At 45.0% G+C, this 23,399-nt stretch overlaps 1 protein-coding gene across 2 annotated transcripts in view; it reads left to right on the forward strand.

Moving 5' to 3' along the window:
* Positions 1–23,399, forward strand: part of LOC126259964 (muscle, skeletal receptor tyrosine protein kinase-like) — a 725,418-nt gene that overhangs the window by 392,212 nt on the left and 309,807 nt on the right. For both annotated transcript variants that reach the window (XM_049957079.1, XM_049957078.1), the window contains exon 2: positions 20,185–20,313. In XM_049957079.1, coding sequence (XP_049813036.1) covers positions 20,185–20,313 — 129 coding nt within the window. The remainder of the gene's footprint in view (positions 1–20,184; positions 20,314–23,399) is intronic.

Raw genomic sequence — 23,399 nt, forward strand, 5'->3', positions numbered from 1 at the left:
TTGCAAGTTGCGTAACCGAATCGGTAGATGCAACTGAGTCAATTTTAGCCCACAAGGTTTCATGATTTTCACGAACAATGGTTTGCAGTTCTTTTATGGCTGCTTCGTGATTCTATAATGCATTTTCATGACGCGAAAAAATAGGTTGGAAATGCTCACAAATTTGTGTTTTTACGTCATTACAGACTTTTTGACATTTCGATTCAATGTTATGTAACTCAGTAGTTAAATCTTCACGTGTTTGTTCAAGTGTGGTGTCTAACTTCCGCAGATTTTGTTCCATTGTGTCTAACTGTTGCTGTGTTTGTCTCTGGTGTTGTTCCATTGTGTCTAACTTTTGAAGCTTTTTCTGTGTTTGTCCCATTTGTTGTATTAATTGTAATAACAGTGCTCTGATGTCTGAAACATGTTCCTCAGTGCTTTTCGGCAGTGAATTTGCACCGGCAACATTCACATTTTGACAAGCAGAAAATGTGTCTTGACTCATTTGAGAAAACGGTGAGAACCCAAAACCTGAATCTACAGTATTTGCAAGATTGTGTCCTGTCATTTCGGATTCCTGAGGCGAGCTGTTGCCGACCGATCGATCGATAATGCTTCCCTGTTCACTAATTGTTTCACTGCCTACACCATTATTTGCAGCCCGCTCCCTTTCCCTATACACAATTACCAAATTACTACTTTCAACATTAGTTAATTCATTACACGGTGGCGCTAACACACTGCTTTCGTCTTCACTGTCATTTCTCAGTTTATTTTGGAGCCTAGTATTACGTTTTTCAAACGCCATTATTGTCACAATATTTCACACAACAACACAGAAAAGCACAATTTGAAGAGCAAAATAAGAAAACACATTAACATAGCATTGAAAATAATATCTCGTTAATTGCAAGCGCAGCTGCGAAATATGTGGTGCAAATCTACATGCATGCCACAACTGCTTTACTGTACAAGAATGAAAACTACAACTACAAAGGAAATTCTCTCTATGATTACATGCTAGCAATAAACAATAGCTACACTAATTACACAAGCTATAAGAACAAAATCAGAAGATTCCAGTGAGGTATCCTGGCAGGGTCGCCATATGAAACGTCCCCTTTGAACAATTATACATGACTGTGTTTAAACTGACACACAATATTTTTTTTAGTGCAACGCAATCTGACTTTCAATAATCCCTACAAAAGAATGGCCCTGACTAACATTAACCTATACCTTTCACAAATCACTTACCTCACAAAAATCTTCATTACTCGAACTACTGCAATACAGCAAGCGCCACTACTGCCAGCTAAATAAAAGATTCAAACTACGGAAGGCACTAACTACTGATAGGCATAGTTAGCAAATGTAAGATTTTAATAGAGAACAAACAATGTATTTACCTTAATAGTGTTGAAAAATCATAATATACATAGCAGTTCATGACATCCAGTCTTACAAATTTCAAAATTCCGCCATTTCTCTCCCCACATCCACCATTGCTGGCGGCTCACCTCCAACTGCCACGCTATGCGCTGTTAACATCCAGCTGCCCAACACTACAATGGCAAACAACAATGCAAACTAGCCACAGACTGCACACAGTACAGCCAGTGATTTTCATACAGAGCGCTACGTGGCGTTACCATTATAAAAACCTAAACAGCCTACTTACAACTGATATTTCGGCCTCGTATCGTCCGGCTATCCTCAGAGTGAGTCGCGAGACTGTCTCGCGACTCACTCTGAGGATGGCCGGACGATACGCGGCCGAAATACCAGTGGAAAAAATTTTATTTGCGCGGTTGGATGCCCGAAATTTAATGGAATATCTCTGTTTACGCTGCAGATTTATTGTCCGTTCTGTATTTCGCCCATGGACGGAGGAACAATACAGTACTAACGTTGGCTGGCTGAAATTTATTAAGTTGGTGCATAATTTCGTAGTGTTTTTGTTTTGCATGTTGGTATTCTGATTGCTATGGATTTATTTATCGATTGCCATTTTTCGTCTGTAGATCACTGTTGCTATCTGAATTTACAATTTGTCAATCACTTGGGTATAGTGAGTGGAGCTGTGGATCCTAGAAAATAAAGTGCCAAGTGGAGAAATCGGAATATTTACGACATATTCTTCTGTTTGAGTTAAGTAGAGGAGTAACAGCGGCGGTGGCGGCCAGAAACACGTGCGCCGTTATGGGGATAATGCCATTGGACACAGCACGGCAAACAATTTTTGAAAATGTTGGGTTTGAAAAAATATTTACATGTTCACGTTCAATTGCTTTTAATATAAAAGACATTTACAAAATGATGTATTACTGATGTATCGAAGTATTGAACTGAATATTTATTAATTGATGTACTGAATGAATTATATATCATGAGGGAGCTGTTGGTAGATTTTTCATATCTGAAGAGGGCAGTAAATTGCCGAATCCGGTAATATATAGCTGTCATCAGACTATCTGCACATAATAAATTATTATACAAGATGGTCAGAAATAGTTTGTAAAGTTTATACGGGTGTTGCAGGGTTGGTTGCGCCGTTTCCGATTTAACTCTCATTGAAGTTAGTCAATCAGCCAGTTGGCGCCCAAATTGAAGCGACCCACCAGATACAATTATTGTCAGTTGTTTTCATAGCGTAGATAATAGTGCACGAGGCTGCTCAGCCTTTGGCTCGGTTTCGGTCCTTATTACTGTCCTATGTCCAATTTTTGTATCGCTTTCTTGCTCGGTTATAGGAAACGAAACGAAGAACATGTATGGCGACAGTCTGTGGCGCGCTGCTTGAATTTACACGTGCTACGACCTGATTGGCTAACTTCAATGTTGATTAACTCGGAAATGGTGCAAGGTATCTAATTTTTTCATTAACCATTATTTCTCAGTACAGCCTACCCCGAGCACCGTTACAAGCTTTTCAAGTTCTCTCTGACCACCTTGTATAGGCATACTGTTCAGTGTAGTGCTTGATAGAGCCGGCCGCAATGGCCGAGCGGTTCTAGGCGCTTCAGTTTCCGGAACCGCGCTGCTGCTATGGTCGCAGGTTCGAATCCTGCCTGGGGCATGGATGTGTGTGATATCCTTAGGTTAGTTAGGTTTAAGTAGTTCTAAGTCTAGGGGACTGATGACCTCAGATGTTAAGTCCCATATCGCTCAGAGCCATTTGAGTGCTTGATAGAGGGTATGACTTCCACTTTCAAGGAAAAGGTTGCGGAGAATATACAGGGTGATTCAAAAAGAATACCACAACTTTAAAAATGTGTATTTAATGAAAGAAACATAATATAACCTTCTGTTATACATCATTACAAAGAGTATTTAAAAAGGTTTTTTTTCACTCAAAAACAAGTTCAGAGATGTTCAATATGGCCCCCTCCAGACACTCGAGCAATATCAACCCGATACTCCAACTCGTTCCACACTCTCTGTAGCATATCAGGTATAACAGTTTGGATAGCTGCTGTTATTTCTCGTTTCAAATCATCAATGGTGGCTGGGAGAGGTGGCCGAAACACCATATCCTTAATATACCCCCATAAGAAAAAATCGCAGGGGGTAAGATCAGGGCTTCTTGGAGGCCAGTGATGAAGTGCTCTGTCACGGGCTGCCTGGCGACCGATCCATCGCCTCGGGTAGTTGACGTTCAGGTTTATACCAACGTTTAATACACCACCTATCAGGAGGTTTAACACCATACTTCGTTCGAAATCCACGCTGAACAACTGTCGCCGATTCACTTCTGCCGTACTCAATAACATAAAAAGCTTTCTGTTGAGCGGTCGCCATCTTAGCATCAACTGACGCTGACGCCTAGTCAACAGCGCCTCAAGCGAACAAATGTACAACTAAATGAAACTTTATAGCTCCCTTAATTCGCCGACAGATAGTGCTTAGCTCTGCCTTTTGTCGTTGCAGAGTTTTAAATTCCTAAAGTTGTGGTATTCTTTTTGAATCACCCTGTATTTAGATGTGGAACGTTGCCGCCCCTCCATTGCAATCTGCCAATCAGATACTTGTCTATATTTTTTTTTTTGAGCAGTTACCTCCGCAACAATATCTACCACACTGTTTGCGGAAATTTCGAATCAGAAAGTGGTATGTCGTGGAATTATTGTTATGGACTGCCGCCGAAACAGCGATCATTTTGAGTCATTTTACCCGCCCGTCTCTCAGATGTCACACCATTTGGAAGCGTCCTATTGTTTTGTGTAAGAGTGTTACTGTGGCTGAGTGCACCAGCGGACAAGACACCTCCCCGGTTGGGTCCCTGCCACTTGCCGCCGCCAGGCAGTAAACAAACTCCCCCTTTGTTCCGGGCGCGTAAAAGCGGGGCCCTTAACGCTGCCTAGAGAGCGGAGCACCCCCTAGCGGCGGAGACCGCACCAGCTGGAGCTGACGGCGAACACCCGGCCAGGAAAAACAATTGGGAGGGATCGAGTGTCGGCCGGCCCTGGGTCTCCAACTGTGGCGGTCGTGGAGCGGCACGTGCGCCCCTAGCGGCGGCTGCCCTCATTAGGCCTCTGGTGCAGCAGACGCGCCGTAACGAGGTGTCCGCAGATAGCTCGGCCACGAGCTGCGACGAAAAACGTGGCCCCTCCTGCTCCTCCTGCTGCCCCTCGGTGACAGCAGATAATGGGACGGCAGCGGGGAAACGGGTCACTGGGGCCACAGACGGCCGGCAAGGCCAATGCCACCATATTCCCAGCAACGCAGACTCCGCCCGGAGCTCCACAAGATTTTGACAACAAACTCACCGTACCGTTCCCATCGGTCTGGTGTGACTCCCATTTCCTCCTGTGCTCTCCAAAGGATACAGTGCGGATGATGGAATGTGATAACCCACGAGACTGTTTCCCTGCAACCTGGTTCTGATATACATGGTGTAGAAAAACTGCCGCACTTGCAGGTCGGCATGTGATTTCTCATTCAGATTCAAGGCAAACGGTTATCTAGCAAAATTATATCGGGCGAATTTGAGAACAGATGTACCGGGTGATCAGAAAGTCAGTATAAATTTGAAAACTTAATAAACCACGGAATAATGTAGATAGAGAGGTAAAAATTGACACACATGCTTGGAATGACATGGGGTTTTATTAGAACCAAAAAAAACCACCTTATATTGCTAGACGCGTGAAAGATCTCTTGCGCGCGTCGTTTGGTGATGATCGTGTGCTCAGCCGCCACTTTCGTCATGCTTGGCCTCCCAGGTCCCCAGACCTCAATCCGTGCAATTATTGGCTTTGGGGTTACCTGAAGTCGCAAGTGTATCGTGATCGACCGACATCTCCAGGGATGCTGAAAGACAACATCCGACGCCAATGCCTCAAATGGTTCAAATGGCTCTGAGCCGACGCCAATGCCTCACCATAACTCCGGACATGCTTTACAGTACTGTTCACAACATTATTCCTCGGCTACAGCTATTGTTGAGGAATGTTGGTGGACATATTCAGCATTTCCAGTAAAGAACATCATCTTTACTTTGTCTTACTTAGTTACGCTAATTATTGCTATTCTGATCAGATGAAGCACCACCTGACGGACATTTTTTGAACATTTGTATTTTTTTGGTTCTAATAAAACCCCATGTCATTCCAAGCATGTGTGTCAATTTGTACCTCTCTATCTACATTATTCCGTGATTTATTCAGTTTTCAAATTTATACTGACTTTTTGATCACCCGGTATGTAAACGAGAAACTGACAACACTGTCACTTGTGCAGCGCATCGGAATGTTCAAAGGAACGTGTATTTCCACACTCCACCGTATCAGCAACCGTAGCACACTGGTGCCAGCATGGTAGCTCAGCGTGTTCGGTCAGAGGGCTGCTCGCCCTCTGTGAAAAAACTGAGTAAAGGAATCAACGATCAACCTGAACTGATGTCTTGTGACGTCCGCCCAGACCAAACGCAACGAAGCCGGCACGGTAGCTCAGCGTGTTCGGTCAGAGGGTTAGCTGCCAGCTCTGTGATAAAAAACTGAGTGAATTTATCAACGATGAACTTGAAGGGTGTCAAGCGATGTCCGCCCCGAACAAATGCAATGAACGATATCGAACGAAATAAGATGCCGGCGCGGTAGCTCAACGTGTTGGGTCAGAGGGTCGATTGTCCTCTGTAAAAAAAAAAAAAAAAAAAAAAAAAAAAAAAAAAAAACTGAGTAAGAGGATCGACGATCAACTTGAACGGATGTCATGTGACGTCCGCCCAGACCAAACGAGCCTAACATTACAGAATGAAATTAAAAAAAAATAAATAAAAAAGTAGACAGCTGGGACATCAAGCCCACATACAACAAGGCGCAATGGTTCGAATTTTTTTTTAAGCGGCCATTTTTTAGTTTTCGCCATTTATAACGAGGAATTCATTTTAGCACATGACAATAGACTATCACAAGACAGTGGAATCCAATCCATGCAAGTGTCTGCTAACTGTGTAGTGCATAGCCGTAACTGGTCCTGTCAAGTTCATATAGGGCGGCTTCCCGATGGAGAACACAAACGATGAATACGACGATATGTTTTTTATGCTGTGTTGTTCCGATAACCAAGCTGCTGCTGCTGTTCGTGGGTTTACTGCACTGTACCCTCAAACGCACCATCCCGACAACAGTGTTTTTTGTCGCCTGGAGGAACGACTTCGGGAGACGTGTAATCTTCGTTCACAAGTTCAAATGGTTCAAATGGCTCTGAGCACTATGGGACTTAACTTCTGAGGTCATCAGTCCCCAAGAAGTTAGAACTACTTAAACCTAACTAACCTAAGGACATCACACACATCCATGCCCGAGGCAGGATTCGAACCTGCGACCGTAGCAGTCCCGCGGTTCCGGACTTAGGAATGAATGTGCGGAGCTGTTTAAATGAAGCGTCTTCAGGAGGTCCAGTGTTCCGACTTCCACGTCCCCTGGACTTTAATCCGTTAGATTTTTATTTGTAGGGGCACTGAAAGTGACAAGTTTAGAGTGTCCCACCCAAGTATGTAAACGACTTAATAAATCACGTGCATGCCGCTTTGCCAGTGGTGCAGTTGTGTTGCGTAGCGTCTAGCCAAGTATGATCCAGCGAGAGGCGAAGTGTTTGCAGATGCAAGGTGGTCGCTTTGAGCATCTCATCTGAAACCCTGCTCGTACGTGTACGTACCAACTCTATGAAGATAACCCTGGACGTCAAACGTACAGAATGGAATTACTGTGCTTAGTATAATGTGCAATCTGCTGTAGCCCACCTATTGATTTTCATGTATTTCGTTTGCTCAGACGGTGTTCCAGTAACTACTACTATTTTCCGTAGGCTTTATTTGTGTCATGAACGAAACAAAGAAATCGTTTACGTCTGTAAGATACTATGACATGTCTGTCATACCTTCTTGCTGGGCATTTACTTCTATTTTTTTATTGTGTTAGTTCCACTTAGGCTTTCCAGGATCTGCCTTTCGCTTCCTTCCTTTGACGACTATTCCTGGTTTACCAGTTACCGGATGAAGGGAGCGACGTCCTTGCAGTTTATTCCCTTTCGCTCCAAACCAAACAAAGTCAAACCAAAGATCATGTTATTTCTTCATATTAAAACGAAGGTAACAGTAACAGAAAGAAATACACAAGATACCGCACATTGTAGGTATATAGGGTGGTCCATTGATCGTGATCGGGCCAAAATCTCACGAAATAAGCGTCAAACGAAAAAACTACAAATAACGAAACTTGTCTAGCTTGAAGGGGGAAACCAGGTGGCGCTATGGTTCACCCGCTAGATGGCGCTGCCATAGGTCAAACGGGTTGTTGTTGTGGTCTTCAGTCCTGAGACTGGTTTGATGCAGCTCTCCATGCTACTCTATCCTGTGCAAGGTTCTTCATCTCCCAGTACCTACTGCAACCTACATCCTTCTGAATCTGCTTAGTGTATTCACCTCTTGGCCTCCCTCTACGCCTTTTACCCTCCACGCTGCCCTCCACTACTAAATTGGTGATCCCTCGATGTCTCAGAACATGTCCTACCAACCGGTCCCTTCTTCTGGTCAAGTTGTGCCACAAACTTCTCTTCTCCCCAATCCTATTCAATACTTCCTCATTAGTTATGTGATCTACCCATCTAATCTTCAGCATTCTTCTGTAGCACCACATTTCGAAAGCTTCTATTCTCTTCTTGTCCAAACTATTTATCGTCCATGTTTCACTTCCATACATGTCTACACTCCATACAAATACTTTCAGAAAAGACTTCCTGACACTTAAATCTATACTCGATGTTAACAAATTTCTCTTCTTCAGGAACGCTTTCCTTGCCATTACCAGTCTACATTTTAAATCCGCTCTACTTCGACCATCATCAGTTATTTTGCTCCCCAAATAGCAAAACTCCTTTACTAATTTAAGTGTCAAACGGGTATCAACTGCGTTTTTTAAAAATAGGAACCCACATTTTTTATTACATATTCGTGTAGTACGTAAAGAAATATGAATGTTTTAGTTGGGCCATTTTTTTCGCTTTACGATAGATGGCGCTGTACTAGTCACAAATATATGGCTCACAATTTTCGACTAACAGTTGGTAACAGGTAGGTTTTTTAAATTAAAATACAGAACGTAGGTACGTTTGAACATTTTATTTCGGTTGATCCAATGTGATACATGTACCTTTATGAACTTATCACTTCTGAGAACGCATGATGTTACAGCGTGATTACCTATAAATACCACCTTAATACAATAGATGCTCAAAATGATGTCCGGCAACCTCAATGCATATGGAAATACGTGTAACGACATTCCTCTCAACAGCGAGTAGTTCGCCTTTCGTAATTTTCGCACATGCATTGACAATGCGCTGACGCATGTTGTCAGGCGTTGTCGGTAGATCACGACAGCAAATATCCTTCAACTTTAACCACAGAAAGAAATCCGGGGACGTCAGATCCGATGAACGTGCTGGCCATGGTTGGTGCTTCGACGACCAATCCACCTGTCATGAAATATGCTATTCAATAACGCTTCAACCGCACGCGATCTACACTCCTGGAAATTGAAATAAGAACACCGTGAATTCATTGTCCCAGGAAGGGGAAACTTTATTGACACATTCCTGGGGTCAGATGCATCACATGATCACACTGACAGAACCACAGGCACATAGACACAGGCAACAGAGCATGCACAATGTCGGCACTAGTACAGTGTATATCCACCTTTCGCAGCAATGCAGGCTGCTATTCTCCCATGGAGACGATCGTAGAGATGCTGGATGTAGTCCTGTGGAACGGATTGCCATGCCATTTCCACCTGGCGCCTCAGTTGGACCAGCGTTCGTGCTGGACGTGCAGACCGCGTGAGACGACGCTTCATCCAGTCCCAAACATGCTCAATGGCGGACAGATCCGGAGATCTTGCTGGCCAGGGTAGTTGACTTACACCTTCTAGAGCACGTTGGGTGGCACGGGATACATGCGGACGTGCATTGTCCTGTTGGAACAGCAAGTTCCCTTGCCGGTCTAGGAATGGTAGAACGATGGGTTCGATGACGGTTTGGATGTACCGTGCACTATTCAGTGTCCCCTCGACGATCACCAGTGGTGTACGGCCAGTGTAGGAGATCGCTCCCCACACCATGATGCCGGGTGTTGGCCCTGTGTGCCTCGGTCGTATGCAGTCCTGATTGTGGCGCTCACCTGCACGGCGCCAAACACGCATACGGCCATCATTGGCACCAAGGCAGAAGCGACTCTCATCGCTGAAGACGACACGTCTCCATTCGTCCCTCCATTCACGCATGTCGCGACACCACTGGAGGCGGGCTGCACGATGTTGGGGCGTGAGCGGAAGACGGCCTAACCGTAGCCCAGCTTCATGGTTGCGAATGGTCCTCGCCGATACCCCAGGAGCAACAGTGTCCCTAATTTGCTGGGAAGTGGCGGTGCGGTCCCCTACGGCACTGCGTAGGATCCTACGGTCTTGGCGTGCAACCGTGTGTCACTGCGGTCCGGTCCCAGGTCGACGGGCACGTGCACCTTCCGCCGACCACTGGCGACAACATCGATGTACTGTGGAGACCTCACGCCCCACGTGTTGAGCAATTCGGCGGTACGTCCACCCGGCCTCCCGCATGCCCACTATACGCCCTCGCTCAAAGTCCGTCAACTGCACATACGGTTCACGTCCACGCTGTCGCGGCATGCTACCAGTGTTAAAGACTGCGATGGAGCTCCGTATGCCACGGCAAACTGGCTGACACTGACGGCGGCGGTGCACAAATGCTGCGGAGCTAGCGCCATTCGACGGCCAACACCGCGGTTCCTGGTGTGTCCGCTGTGCCGTGCGTGTGATCATTGCTTGTACAGCCCTCTCGCAGTGTCCGGAGCAAGTATGGTGGGTCTGACACACCGGTGTCAATGTGTTCTTTTTTCCATTTCCAGGAGTGTATATGCCGGACATCCATCATGTTGGAAGTGCATCGCCATTCTGTCATGCAGTGAAACATCTTGTAGTAACATCGGTAGAACATTACGTAGGAAATCAGTATACATTGCACCATTTAGATTGCCATCGATTAAATGGGGGCCCAATTATCCTTACTCCCATAATGCCGCACCATACATTAACCCGCCAAGGTCGCTGATGTTCCACCTGTCGCAGCCATCGTGGATTTTCCATTGACCAATAGTGCATATTATGCCGGTTTACGTTACCGCTGTTGGTGAATGACGCTTCGTCGCTAAATAGAACGCGTGCAAAAAATCTGTCGTCGACCCGTAATTTCTTTTATGGCCAGTGGCAGAACTGTACACGACGTTCAAAGTCGTCGCCATGCAATTCCTGGTGCATAGAAATATGGTACGGGTGCAATCGCTGTTGAATTAGCAATCTCAACACCGACGTTTTTGAGATTCCCGATTCTCGCGCAATTTATCTGCTACTGATGTGCGGATTAGCCGCGACAGCAGCTAAAACACGTACTTGGGCATTAACATTTGTTACACGGCGTGGTTGACGTTTCACATGTTGCTGAACACTGCCTGTTTCCATAAATAACGTAACTATCCGGCGAACGGACCGGACACTTGGATGATGTCGTCCAGGATAGTGAGCAGCATACATAGAACACGCCCGTGGGCATTTTGATCACAATAGCCATGCATCAACACGATATCGACCTTTTCCGCAATTGGTAAACGGTCCATTTTAACACGGGTAATGTATCACGAAGCAAATACCGTCCGCACTGGCGGAATGTTACATGATACCACGTACTTATACGTTTGTGACTATTACAGCGCTATCTATCACAAAGCGAAAAAAGTATTCCAACTAAAACATTCATATCTCTTTACGTACTACACGAATATGTAATGGCAAATGGGGGTTCCTGTTTAAAAAACGCAGTTGATATCCGTTTGACCTATGGCAGCCCCATCTAGTGGGCCAACCATAGCGCCATCTGGTTTCCCTCTTCAAGTTAGACGAGTATTGTTCTTTGTAGTTTTTTGGTTTGATGCTTATTTCGTGAGATATTTGGCCCGGTGACTATCAGTGGACCACCCTGTATATTGGATACAGTTCATTTAACTGAAAAAGAAAAGTTGGGTACGTACGCAACTCGAACATTGGCGAGTCTGCATGTCAGTCCATCACGGCATTTCCTCATCTCAATGAACTAATGGGGCCGTTCCGGCACAGCGCCGAGTTCTGTGTCTTCAACTGAGATGAGGAATCGTATGTCAACCACCAAGTGCGGCTTTTTTTTTTTTTTCACTAGCAGCTGCCCTAGTTTGAGTTAAGTGCACTGACAAGATTAATACACTCCTGGAAATTGAAATAAGAACACCGTGAATTCATTGTCCCAGGAAGGGGAAACTTTATTGTTACATTCCTGGGGTCAGATACATCACATGGTCACACTGACAGAACCACAGGCACATAGACACAGGCAACAGAGCATGCACAATGTCGGCACTAGTACAGTGTATATCCACCTTTCGCAGCAATGCAGGCTGCTATTCTCCCATGGAGACGATCGTAGAGATGCTGGATGTAGTCCTGTGGAACGGCTTGCCATGCCATTTCCACCTGGCGCCTCAGTTGGACCAGCGTTCGTGCCGGACGTGCAGACCGCGTGAGACGACGCTTCATCCAGTCCCAAACATGCTCAATGGGGGACCGATCCGGAGATCTTGCTGGCCAGGGTAGTTGACTTACACCTTCTAGAGCACGTTGGGTGGCACGGGATACATGCGGACGTGCATTGTCCTGTTGGAACAGCAAGTTCCCTTGCCGGTCTAGGAATGGTACAACGATGGGTTCGATGACGGTTTGGATGTACCGTGCACTATTCAGTGTCCCCTCGACGATCACCAGTGGTGTACGGCCAGTGTAGGAGATCGCTCCCCACACCATGATCTGACACACCGGTGTCAATGTGTTCTTTTTTCCATTTCCAGGAGTGTATAATGCAGAACAGAAGACAAAATTAATGCTCTGTCACATGGAGAGCAGTTTAGCTTTCGGAAAGATAGTGGCACCAGGGAGGCAGTTCATATGTTGCGCATCGGAAAACAACCATGACTGAAGAAATGTCAAGACATAGTCACAGATTATTTGGTGGTTACAATGTCTATGTTTATACAGTGTCTGAATCCTCACATTACAGTGTCCTACAGACATGAATGCATGTCTCAAGGAACACTCTTCTGACGAACTAGAACTTTTGCATGGACTATAAAACGTTCTGATTCACAGTCTGCACTTATATAGACTCGTGTCTTTAATTCTAACTTTTGCAGTTGTGTCATGTAATCTATTATCGATCTTAATTTCCTTACAGGCTGCACCCTGGTATGTTTATGTATTTCTTTGTGAGTAATGTAGCCGTTTTGTATTGTTGATAAGCGCCCTCCTCAAAAAACAATTTTTGCCAGTTATAATCTCTATTTCCTACACATATCTTACGACCTCGCTGTTTGTTGCCTTTCCTGTCAGCGCATTAAAGTCAACTATCAGGCATATCTCTTACTTCCGATTAAAGTCACGTACAATTTCCTCTTTGATTCTGTCATCAGCGTCATCTGTCGGTGCATCATCCTTACTTATTACTACGAGGGGCGTCCAATAAGTAAGGCAACAAACTTTTTCTCTCGGCCAAAAATCTGAATTTTTTTGTGGGACATCGTTTAATGTTCCGATTCAGCCCCTATAGTTTCAAGAAATTCCGATAGGTGGCGGCGCTGTATGTAGCATTAAAAATGGCGTCTGTAGCTGAGGAGCGTTCCAAGCAGCGAGCTGTCATTGAGTTTCTTTTGGGGGAAAAACCGAGCATCGGAAATATTCTACGGAGGCCTCACACTGAAAAACACACCGTTAGTCGCTGGGTTCGGCGTCGCACAAACTTGTCCCATCTGCCGCGTGCCGACGTACCGCATACATCAGTGACTCCTCCAATGTTGGAACGTGCGGAGACAGTATTCGAGGTGCTCGACGGATCACAAACAAACCCCTCACTGCTCAACTAGGCGTCTCTGTTGGTTTTGCTTACATACTCGTCCACCAGATGAGTACACAAAGGTGTTTGACCGCTGGGTTCTTCTCCATCTGACAGAAGATCATAAAAAGAAAAGAAGGGAAATCTGTGCGGAATTGCTTGCGCGCTACGAGGTTGATCGTGATAATTTTTTGTGGCGGTCTCAAAACTTCACTGAACTGTTCGTCCTCATCCATCCTACGGATCTGATCTCGCATCTTCCAAATGTTCGACCGAATGAAGGATACGCTTCGAGGGAAGCAGTACGCGGATAACGCTAGGCGATGCTGCAAGACGTTGGCTCCGATGTCGACCAGTAGTGCGGGCATACAGGCCGTCCAACTAAGGTGGCGTAAGGCATCCTATTGAACGGAGATAGCCGGCCGATGTGGCCGAGCGGTTCTAGGCGCATCAGTCGGGAACCGCGCTAACGCTACGGTCGCAGGTTTGAATCCTGCCTCGGGCATGGATTTGTGTTATGTCCTTCGGATAGTTAGGTTCAAATGGCTCTGAGCACTATGGGACTCAACTTCTGAGGTCATTAGTCCCCTAGAACTTAGAACTACTTAAACCTAACTAACCTAAGGACATCACACACATCCATGCCAGAGGCAAGATTCGAACCTGCGGCCGTAGCGGTCGCGCGGTTCCAGACTGTAGCGCCTAGAACCGCTCGGCCACTTCGGCCGGCGGTTAATTAGGTTTAAGTAGTTCTAAGTTCTAGGGGACTGATGACCTCAGATGTTAAGTCCCATAGTGCTCAGAGCCATTTGAACCATTTGAACGGAGATTGTGTCGAAAAATAGGGTTTTACAACCAAAGGAGTGAGAAATAATGTGGTGTATTGGAATCCTCAATGAAACCAACCTGCTTTCAGAAAAAGAAATGTTACATTGTATATCGTGTCCATTTTTATTCAGTACTAAGGACACAACCTGCTCATTTACGTATTACCATTTTTTATGCTACCCTACAGTTTCTGATATACTTCGATTGGTACTCCTTTGTTCTTTCACTGTGACTAACACCACTATAAAAGTGAACATATTCACCAGCTCTTTCATTTCCTGTACGCTTCATTTTTGTCTGTGTCAGGACGCCAATACGCGAAGGGAAGGAGTTAATCGAGACTTACCACCAGCGTTGGAGAGCAAGGATAGAATCACTACAGACCCAGACCGGGCACTGGCCAGAGGACTGCATGGTCAACAGCTTCGCAACAGCGTCCGTCACGCTGCACGTACCGATATCGATCCAAGTTGCACGTGCCGACTCCGGGCCAGGCTGCATGGCGAACTGCAGCCCGATTTCGACAACTGGGTTATCGCCCCGTTCCAAACTATTCAGGATGGCACACTAACGACGCAGTTACCATGAAATGAGCACGGAGCGGCAGTGTTTAAATGCAGCTGAACCAGCTCGTCACCATCGAACTGCTGGGCAATTACGAGGCGTGGAGTCCGTGCTGCTCCACATCCGCAGGGACACGAACTGCTGTCTGACGCGAAAGCACCTGCGCCAAAGCAGCCCTTACACTTTGCCGCCGTCCTGGGAGTATGGCGTGAGGATCCAGCCACCACTGCCTGGGCTGTGGTATCAGTAAAAGACCATTACGCTGCAGGCCCTGGAGCTCAAAGTATCTGACGTCATCGCGGTCATCGCCTATGGTCTCAATGTCTCCATGATACAGCGACACAGCAGCGGCAACAGCAGCAGCAGGAGCAACCCTGGGAAAGCTCCGTGATATCTACCGTTCCCCTCACTATTTCCAGCTCCAAACCGGTTTGACACTGCGGCCTTACGCCTATCCGTTCTGCCCACAAACTTCCTCGCCAATCAGTCTGTCTGGTAGTGCATATTCCCGACGTTCTGCGGGTGGAACACCGAAAAATACTGTATTGAAAATGTATTTGTTTATCTCTACAGCCACAATTTTAATTAATTTGCCTACTGGCTACCGGTTTCGATACACAGTACCATCTGTGCCTTACACACAGTCGTCGCGCTTGTTCCTCAAGTAGATGCGGAAAATGCACTTTGCCACACATACTTGGGAAGCAAGCGTGATGGCACGTAAGGGGATGGCCTGAGGAAGGTGCTTTGTACTGAAACAGGTAGCCAGTAAGCAAAATAAATAAAACTGCGGCTGTAGACAAACATATACTTTTTCAGTACTTTTTCACGGTAACAGTCATGACGTATGTCTCACACCAACTAGTCCACAACCAAAGTAAGTAAAACGAAGTACAAAAATGCAAAGATATTAATATTTTCTGGCAGTTCTGTCACAAACTCTTTTTCAGTTGCAGAGTAGTTCATCTCATACTAGGAGAGAACTGTGAAGCATAAGCTATCATCTTTTCAATACCCCACTATTTTTGAACTAGAACTGTCTGTGTCACAAAACTGCTAGAATCAGTGTGAAGTTCTGTCCTGGCATTTTCATAGCTAGAACTGGAGAACATGTTACAGCTTCTTTAAAGACAAGAAGAGACCTTTCTTGTGCCTCAATCCAGGATAATTTGCCACCTCCCTGCAGTTATTGCACAAGGCGTCTCTGGTCAGAAATCCTTTATGTGCAAAGCCTGAGAAAACTTCTCATTTCATGAATATGCAAATAATTTGGAAAATACGCAACTACTCTTTTTTTGGTAGGTGTCCATGATTTTTATTACTTGGTCAAAGAAAAGATACTTTTTTCAGATTCAGTTGGAAACTTGCAATCTGGACACACTTCAATATGTTTCTCAGGCAACTTAGATCATCTTCAAATGTCTTAAAAAATGAGAATGTCATCCAGATAGCAAAGACAACTCATCCATTTAAGGTGTCAGAACAAGATGTATCATATTCTCCAAGATGGCTGGAGTGTAACATAGTCCAAACAGCATAACATTGAACTCATACAGCCTGTCAAGTGTTATGAAGGCAGCCTTTTCAAGGTGAACCTTGTCGACCTCGATTTTCTAGTAGACTGTCTGCGTGCCCACAGTTGAGAAATACTTTGCCCCTTTCACACAGTCTTGGGTGTTATCAATGTGAGGCAATGGGTAGACGTCTTTTTCATGATTTTGCTCAGTTGCCAGTAGTGAATGCAAGAATACCACATGTGGTGTTTCTTCACAAGGACCATAGAAGAGGAACAAGGGCTCTCTGACGGTTAGTGATAGACGTATCAATCCTGAGATCAGGATGGACATTCTGACGCAAACTGTGACGTGATAGAAGACACTACGATCCAAACCAAAATTAAGGTCCTATGAATATATATCTGCAAACAAATACTTGTTCAAATATGGACCATTGTATCCTGTGATATTTGTCGGCCTGTTGACACCATACGAAGGATTTGAAGGCTGTCACCACTCAGAAAAGTGTCACCCAGAAATAGTAAATCACCTTCCCCCAACCCCACCCCCAAAAATTTTTCCTTTTCTTGTGTAAAAAAGTTCAATTTTTAAGTAGGTTTATTGAAAATAAAGCACAGCGAAACACTGTACATTGAGATATGACACAAGAATTAATGGATTAAGCGTTTAGAAAAGTGATCAGGAGAGAATTAGCATCTGTCTGAGTATCTTTCGCGCTGCAGTCACAACAAAATAGCTAAAACATAAGTAAGGCCTACGCTCGGTTGTCTTACGACTGCGGTTGTTGCTGACCGAGATGGCATAGCTGTTTAATAAAATAATTAAATGGAGAATCGAAGCGTTTGAGAGATGTGGTGCAACACACGGAAGTTGAAAATTAGGTGGACTGATAAGGTAAGGAATGAGGAGGTTCTGCGCAGGATCGGAGAGCAAAGGAATGTGCGGAAAACACTGACAAGGAGAAAGGACAGAGTGATCTGTTAAGGATTTGTTAAGACATCAGGGAATGACTCCCATGTACTAGAGACAGCCCCCAGAGGGAAATAATTGTAGAGGAAGACAGAGATTGGAACACATCCAACAAATAAATGACGTAGGTTGCAAGTGTTACTCAGAGATGAAGAGGTTGGCAGAGGAGGGGAAATTCGAGGCGGGCAGCGTCAAACCAGTCAGACGACTGATGACTCAAATACATAATATTGTTCCTAACATACTGTATGTCCATTTGTTTCTTTTTTTAGGTGTTACAGCGTTAATTGCCAGCAGTGTCTGTACTAAATTTGATTGACCATTATAAAATAAGTACAAAAGTGAAGTAAAATCCCTGAATATTACGAAAATGGATTATTTATCTGTGTATGTATGTATGTATGTTCCGCATCTGCACCTAAAATATTTCACCGATTTCAACCAAACGTGGCACACGCATCCATTACCGTCAGGCTACAATCGCTGCTGGACTAAGAACTATCTATTTATTATAGTTAAGACGATGTGACGTCATAAACAATGCGATGCGTAAAGCACTGCGGCAGTATGCATGACGTTTCAATTCATTAAAGTTGTGCCGCTAACAATAATCTGAATAAAGTTTGTAGACAGTAACCACAAATGCCTCTGAATGAACCTACACCGAAATATTATTGTACGACACATAGTTCAACAAATGTGAAGTCATAATCAATTAGATGAGCGAAGAAATGCAGCATCTTGCATGAAGTTTTAATACATTTATTTCTTTATTATTAAGACAGTCAAGACACTTCCACAGTCAAGTAAACTTATGGAAATTCTTGATACCCAATAGCGTTTTTGACAGCTTTCAACCGCAAAGCGCCAACGGCTATAGACGAAAACAACAGCCGCCTAAACGGCTACTAAAAAGCGTTGCCACACGAACGTTTACAGAATTGCTTTGTAGACGCACAAAGCAGCTGCGCCCAGATTTACGTCGCTCGGCCAAAACTTTGCTCATCGTAGTCTCTTTGTCATCTGTCAATATTATATGTAATCAAGTTCTGAGTTAAACAAACATTACAGTGATTTTGTATTTTGCATACTATGTTTCTTAATTTGGATACTGTACTTATACATTTTTACATTATGCATATTTCTTTGTCTGGCTGTTTCTTAATTTCAAAGGTGTTTTCACGAATACATGTAAATGAAATTTTTCCCACATTACACTACAAACAGTTTAGGGCTCCGTGTCTCAGTGTGTAAAAATGAAACCCTTATAGGACGCTTTGTTGTCGGTCCGTCTGTCTGCCTGTCTGGCTTTTAAGAACTCTTTATGAGGATCGGGTAGACGTATAGAGTTCAAATTTATGTTACATTTCAGTCTATGATCCCTGGGCGGTGTAAAAATTTTAAGCTTCTAAGTCAATTCAGTCGCACGTTACGGCCATTTATATCGCATACTTTCATAATCGAAAACTCACTCATAGATACCCTTAGGGTATTTATCGTTAACTAGAATCAAGGAAATAGCCAAGAAACGAGGTTTCACAGTACAAGTTAGTGAGAAATCTAAAACTGTTAATTTTTACAATGAAATGAACACCCTTAACTGCTTACAGCTGCTTGCGGAGGAAAATGTGTGCCCCGATCGGGACTCGAACCGGGGATTTCCTGCTTACATGGCAGACGCTCTATCCATCTGAGCCACCGAGGACACAGAGGATAGCGCGACTAGAGGGATTTATGTCTGGCACGCCTCCCACGAAACCCACATTCTCAACGTTACCGATGGTATCTGTTCTTTCGGACATGTCCGAAAGGACAGATACCATCTTAGTATGTGTATATATATATATATATATATATATATATATATATATATATATATATATATATATAGTTAAGGCTCACCGGCCACTTGACCATCTTCTTCTGTGCGAATGCACAAACAGTGCCCGAACTCGTACGGGAATCGGCAACGCGCCGCGAGTAATGAGTATAATGGGCAGGGGCACTACGAATGTAGTGCGGGACAATACGTTGAGAATGTGGGTTTCGTGGGAGGCGAGCCAGAGATAAATCCCTGCAGTCGCTCTATCATGTGTGTCCTCGGTGGCTCAGATGGATAGAGCGTCTACCATGTAAGCAGGAGAGCCGTGGTTCGAGTCCCGGTCGGGGCACACATTTTCATCCGTCCCCGTTGACGTATGTCAACGCCTGTAAGAAGCTAAGGGTGTTCATTTCATTGTAATTTCATTCTAACGAGCTGCATGGTTACCGATGGTATCTGTTCTTTCGGACATGTTCGAAAGGTGAGATACCATCTTAGTATATATTAGTGTATATATACGTTAATTTTTAATTATATCGCACAGGAAGATATTTCCATTGTGCTTTGATAGGGGACTTAAAACATTCTCTCAAGTTGTGGAATCCCTGGGACCGATATCTCGACAATATCAATATCGATAACAGGCAAAAATCGTCAATATACTCGATTCCCTAAATGGATGAACTGTCTGCATGCATAATTAAGGTCGTGAAGAACTCTCATTGCGCGAGTCCTAATCGCACATGGCCATTTTTTTTTGTTTTCATTCTAATAAGAACACTAGCATAATAAAAATGCCGCAGCTGTCAGCTATCAAATTAGAAAATTCGTAAATTATGCTTTCTTTCCAGTAAGTTTGTAAGATTTTTCGTCGTTAATGGTGTGTCATCTGTCCTAATAGCGTTTTCAGTGTTGCCCTGTAAACACGAATGTTTATCAACAGTGCTTGTTTGTAAACATACTTCTCGAAGCAGGCGTCGTGAGGGACTGGACCTAATGTGTGCGCGTTGTTCGCAGCTGGCAAGTGCGTGCCGCCGTGCGGTCCCGAGGCTGCGTGCCGGCGCTTCCCCAACAACACGTCTCGCTGCGTGTGCGTGCACGACTCTTCCGCGGCCACGGAGGGCCGCAAGTGCCCCAGGGTGCCAAGTAAGTGCCGCATCGCTCCTGCTGTCCAACTGCGGGGTCGCCTTCACCGAGTAAGTCGCGGCGCAAACACATGAGAGGAGATTGGCTGTTGATACTCCCGCTATTTCCGCTGGGTAATAAGATTGTGGAAAGGGCCAAAGGTTGAGGTCAGCTTCCCCTTCTAAGTGTCATTTATTGTAATTTAATAACCTTTACGACCAGAGCGTCACATAGCAGGACCTTTACCGAATGCAATTCTTTCACGGCTGAAGGCCTCCACACATGAAATCTTCACAAATCAACAAGATAAAAATCCAATTAAGATAGCAATAAAATAAATTTAAAAAAAACTGCAAACATATGCAAAGTGCAATACAAATGGCTGAGGGCCAAAATTAAATTTCAAAATTTTGGAATATATGACCATAGATTTTTAAAGGTGGAAGGCCAGAATGTTTAACAACAAGAAAACTTAAAAATCAACAAGATTAAAATTCAATTGAAGAGGCAAATCAAATAAAATTAAAAAAACATATCACGGCTACGTCGAAATCCTTAAGGCTAAGCAGATAGAACATACACACGCAAGGTGCAATACCAATGGCTGAAGGCCACAATTAAGTTTCAAAATTTTAAAATATATTGCCATAATCTCTCAAAGGCAGAAAGCCGCAATGTTTAAGCTTGAAACATAAATTTAGAAATTAATTTTGCAAAATTTTAAGAAAATAAAAGAAATAACTATAAGCTTTGAATTTAAAGTAGCTGACAATAGATAATTAAACACCGGTGGCACCCAGAAGCCTCCAAGGAGGTCGATTTGCCCTCGTTCACTTAGGCTAGACAGGTGGTGAGCCCAACTATACTTGATCCGTCAGAACCCAACCAGGGGACAGCCACGGACCGACCGACACAACGACCTGCTTGCCACCAATCAGTACATGAGAACTCAAACACAAAAGGCTACACACTCAACCTTGACGTCGTGAGTCGGTGAACTACGAAGCTCGCAGCGATCGGACAGCTCCACCACACACGCTGCGAAACTGCGCAGGGCTCGGCAGCGGAGCCAGGCGATTGCACCGCTCGGAGATGTCCTCCCTGGCCCGCACCAACCGACCGACTGATCTGTCCGTGACTGCTGCTCCGCCGTGACCGTACTGCTGGTGGTCTGTCACTCACTTCCAGACACACGACGGCGCAAACACTGGCTCGGACCCAACCTTGCAGAGGAAACGCCCACTGGCTAACCGACATCCCTGCACCACGAAGGGACCGACCCAATTTCCACAAGATGATAATTGAAAAGGCTCAGAATCGCTAAGAGAACCAGTTACACGTCGCCCGTTGAGACGACCGACCTCTCAGAGCCAATACACCGACAACATTTAAAGTAACTTGGCAGTGGAAATAACGCCAACTACACACACAACCTGACAAACCCTTGCACGAAGACCTTAACGATATCCAAGAGTAACTAAACACGCACGAAGACAAATCGGGAGTTGATGCACATACACACAGCCGACTCAAGTACGATCGGCGAGCCCATACGCGTCGTCCGATTGGACGACCGAGCGACGATCCACCAAGACCGTGGCCCGGCTTAAGTGATACGTGGCGGCAATGGTCGGGCGAGCCATGCCGACGCAGACCTCACTGCTGCACTAGTGCCGCATTGAAACTCCCGACTGGCAGGTCCTGACTGCGCTCCAGACGCGGTCCAACTGACTGACATACCGGAACTCCGACTGACTCCCCTACGACAGATCGGGAAGTAATAGCAGTCGAGGAAAGATATTTCGAGAGGTGATATATCGATACGCGCTGCTAGCGCCGCTCACGATCAAGGAAAGCAGCAACTCGGTGACAGTAGTAATTTAAATTAACATAGTGATGTGAAAGTACGTAAGAAAACAGGGTGTAAAATACATGATGGCGGGAACACGAGCCACATACGGCTCAGATATACAGGGTTATTACAAATGATTGAAGCGATTTCACAGCTATACAATAACTTTATTATTTGAGATATTTTCACAATGCTTTGCACACACATACAAAAACTCAAAAAGTTTTTTTAGGCATTCACAAATGTTCGATATGTGCCCCTTTAGTGATTCGGCAGACATCAAGCCGATAATCAAGTTCCTCCCACACTCGGCGCAGCATGTCCCCATCAATGAGTTCGAAAGCATCGTTGATGCGAGCTCGCAGTTCTGGCACATTTCTTGGTAGAGGAGGTTTAAACACTGAATCTTTCACATAACCCCACAGAAAGAAATCGCATGGGGTTAAGTCGGGAGAGCGTGGAGGCCATGGCATGAATTGCTGATCATGATCTCCACCACGACCGATCCATCGGTTTTCCAATCTCCTGTTTAAGAAATGCCGATGATGGAAGTGCGGTGGAGCATCATCCTGTTGAAAGATGAAGTCGGCGCTGTCGGTCTCCAGTTGTGGCATGAGCCAATTTTCCAGCATGTCCAGATACACGTGTCCTGTAAATTTTTTTCGCAGAAGAAAAAGGGGCCGTAAACTTTAAACCGTGAGATTGCACAAAACACGTTAACTTTTGGTGAATTGCGAATTTGCTGCACGAATGCGTGAGGATTCTCTACCGCCCAGATTCGCACATTGTGTCTGTTCACTTCACCATTAAGAAAAAATGTTGCTTCATCACTGAAAACAAGTTTCGCACTGAACGCATCCTCTTCCATGAGCTGTTGCAACCGCGCCGAAAATTCAAAGCGTTTGACTTTGTCATCGGGTGTCAGGGCTTGTAGCAATTGTAAACGGTAAGGCTTCTGCTTTAGCCTTTTCCGTAAGATTTTCCAAACCGTCGGCTGTGGTACGTTTAGCTCCCTGCTTGCTTTATTCGTCGACTTCCGCGGGCTACGCGTGAAACTTGCCCGCCCGCGTTCAACCGTTTCTTCGCTCACTGCAGGCCGACCCGTCGATTTCCCCTTACAGAGGCATCCAGAAGCTTTAAACTGCGCATACCATCGCCGAATGGAGTTAGCAGTTGGTGGATCTTTGTTGAACTTCGTCCTGAAGTGTCGTTGGGCTGTTATGACTGACTGATGTGAGTGCATTTCAAGCACGAC

This window comes from Schistocerca nitens, chromosome 5 (assembly GCF_023898315.1).
Source record: "Schistocerca nitens isolate TAMUIC-IGC-003100 chromosome 5, iqSchNite1.1, whole genome shotgun sequence".
NCBI classification, from domain to species: Eukaryota; Metazoa; Arthropoda; class Insecta; order Orthoptera; family Acrididae; genus Schistocerca; species Schistocerca nitens.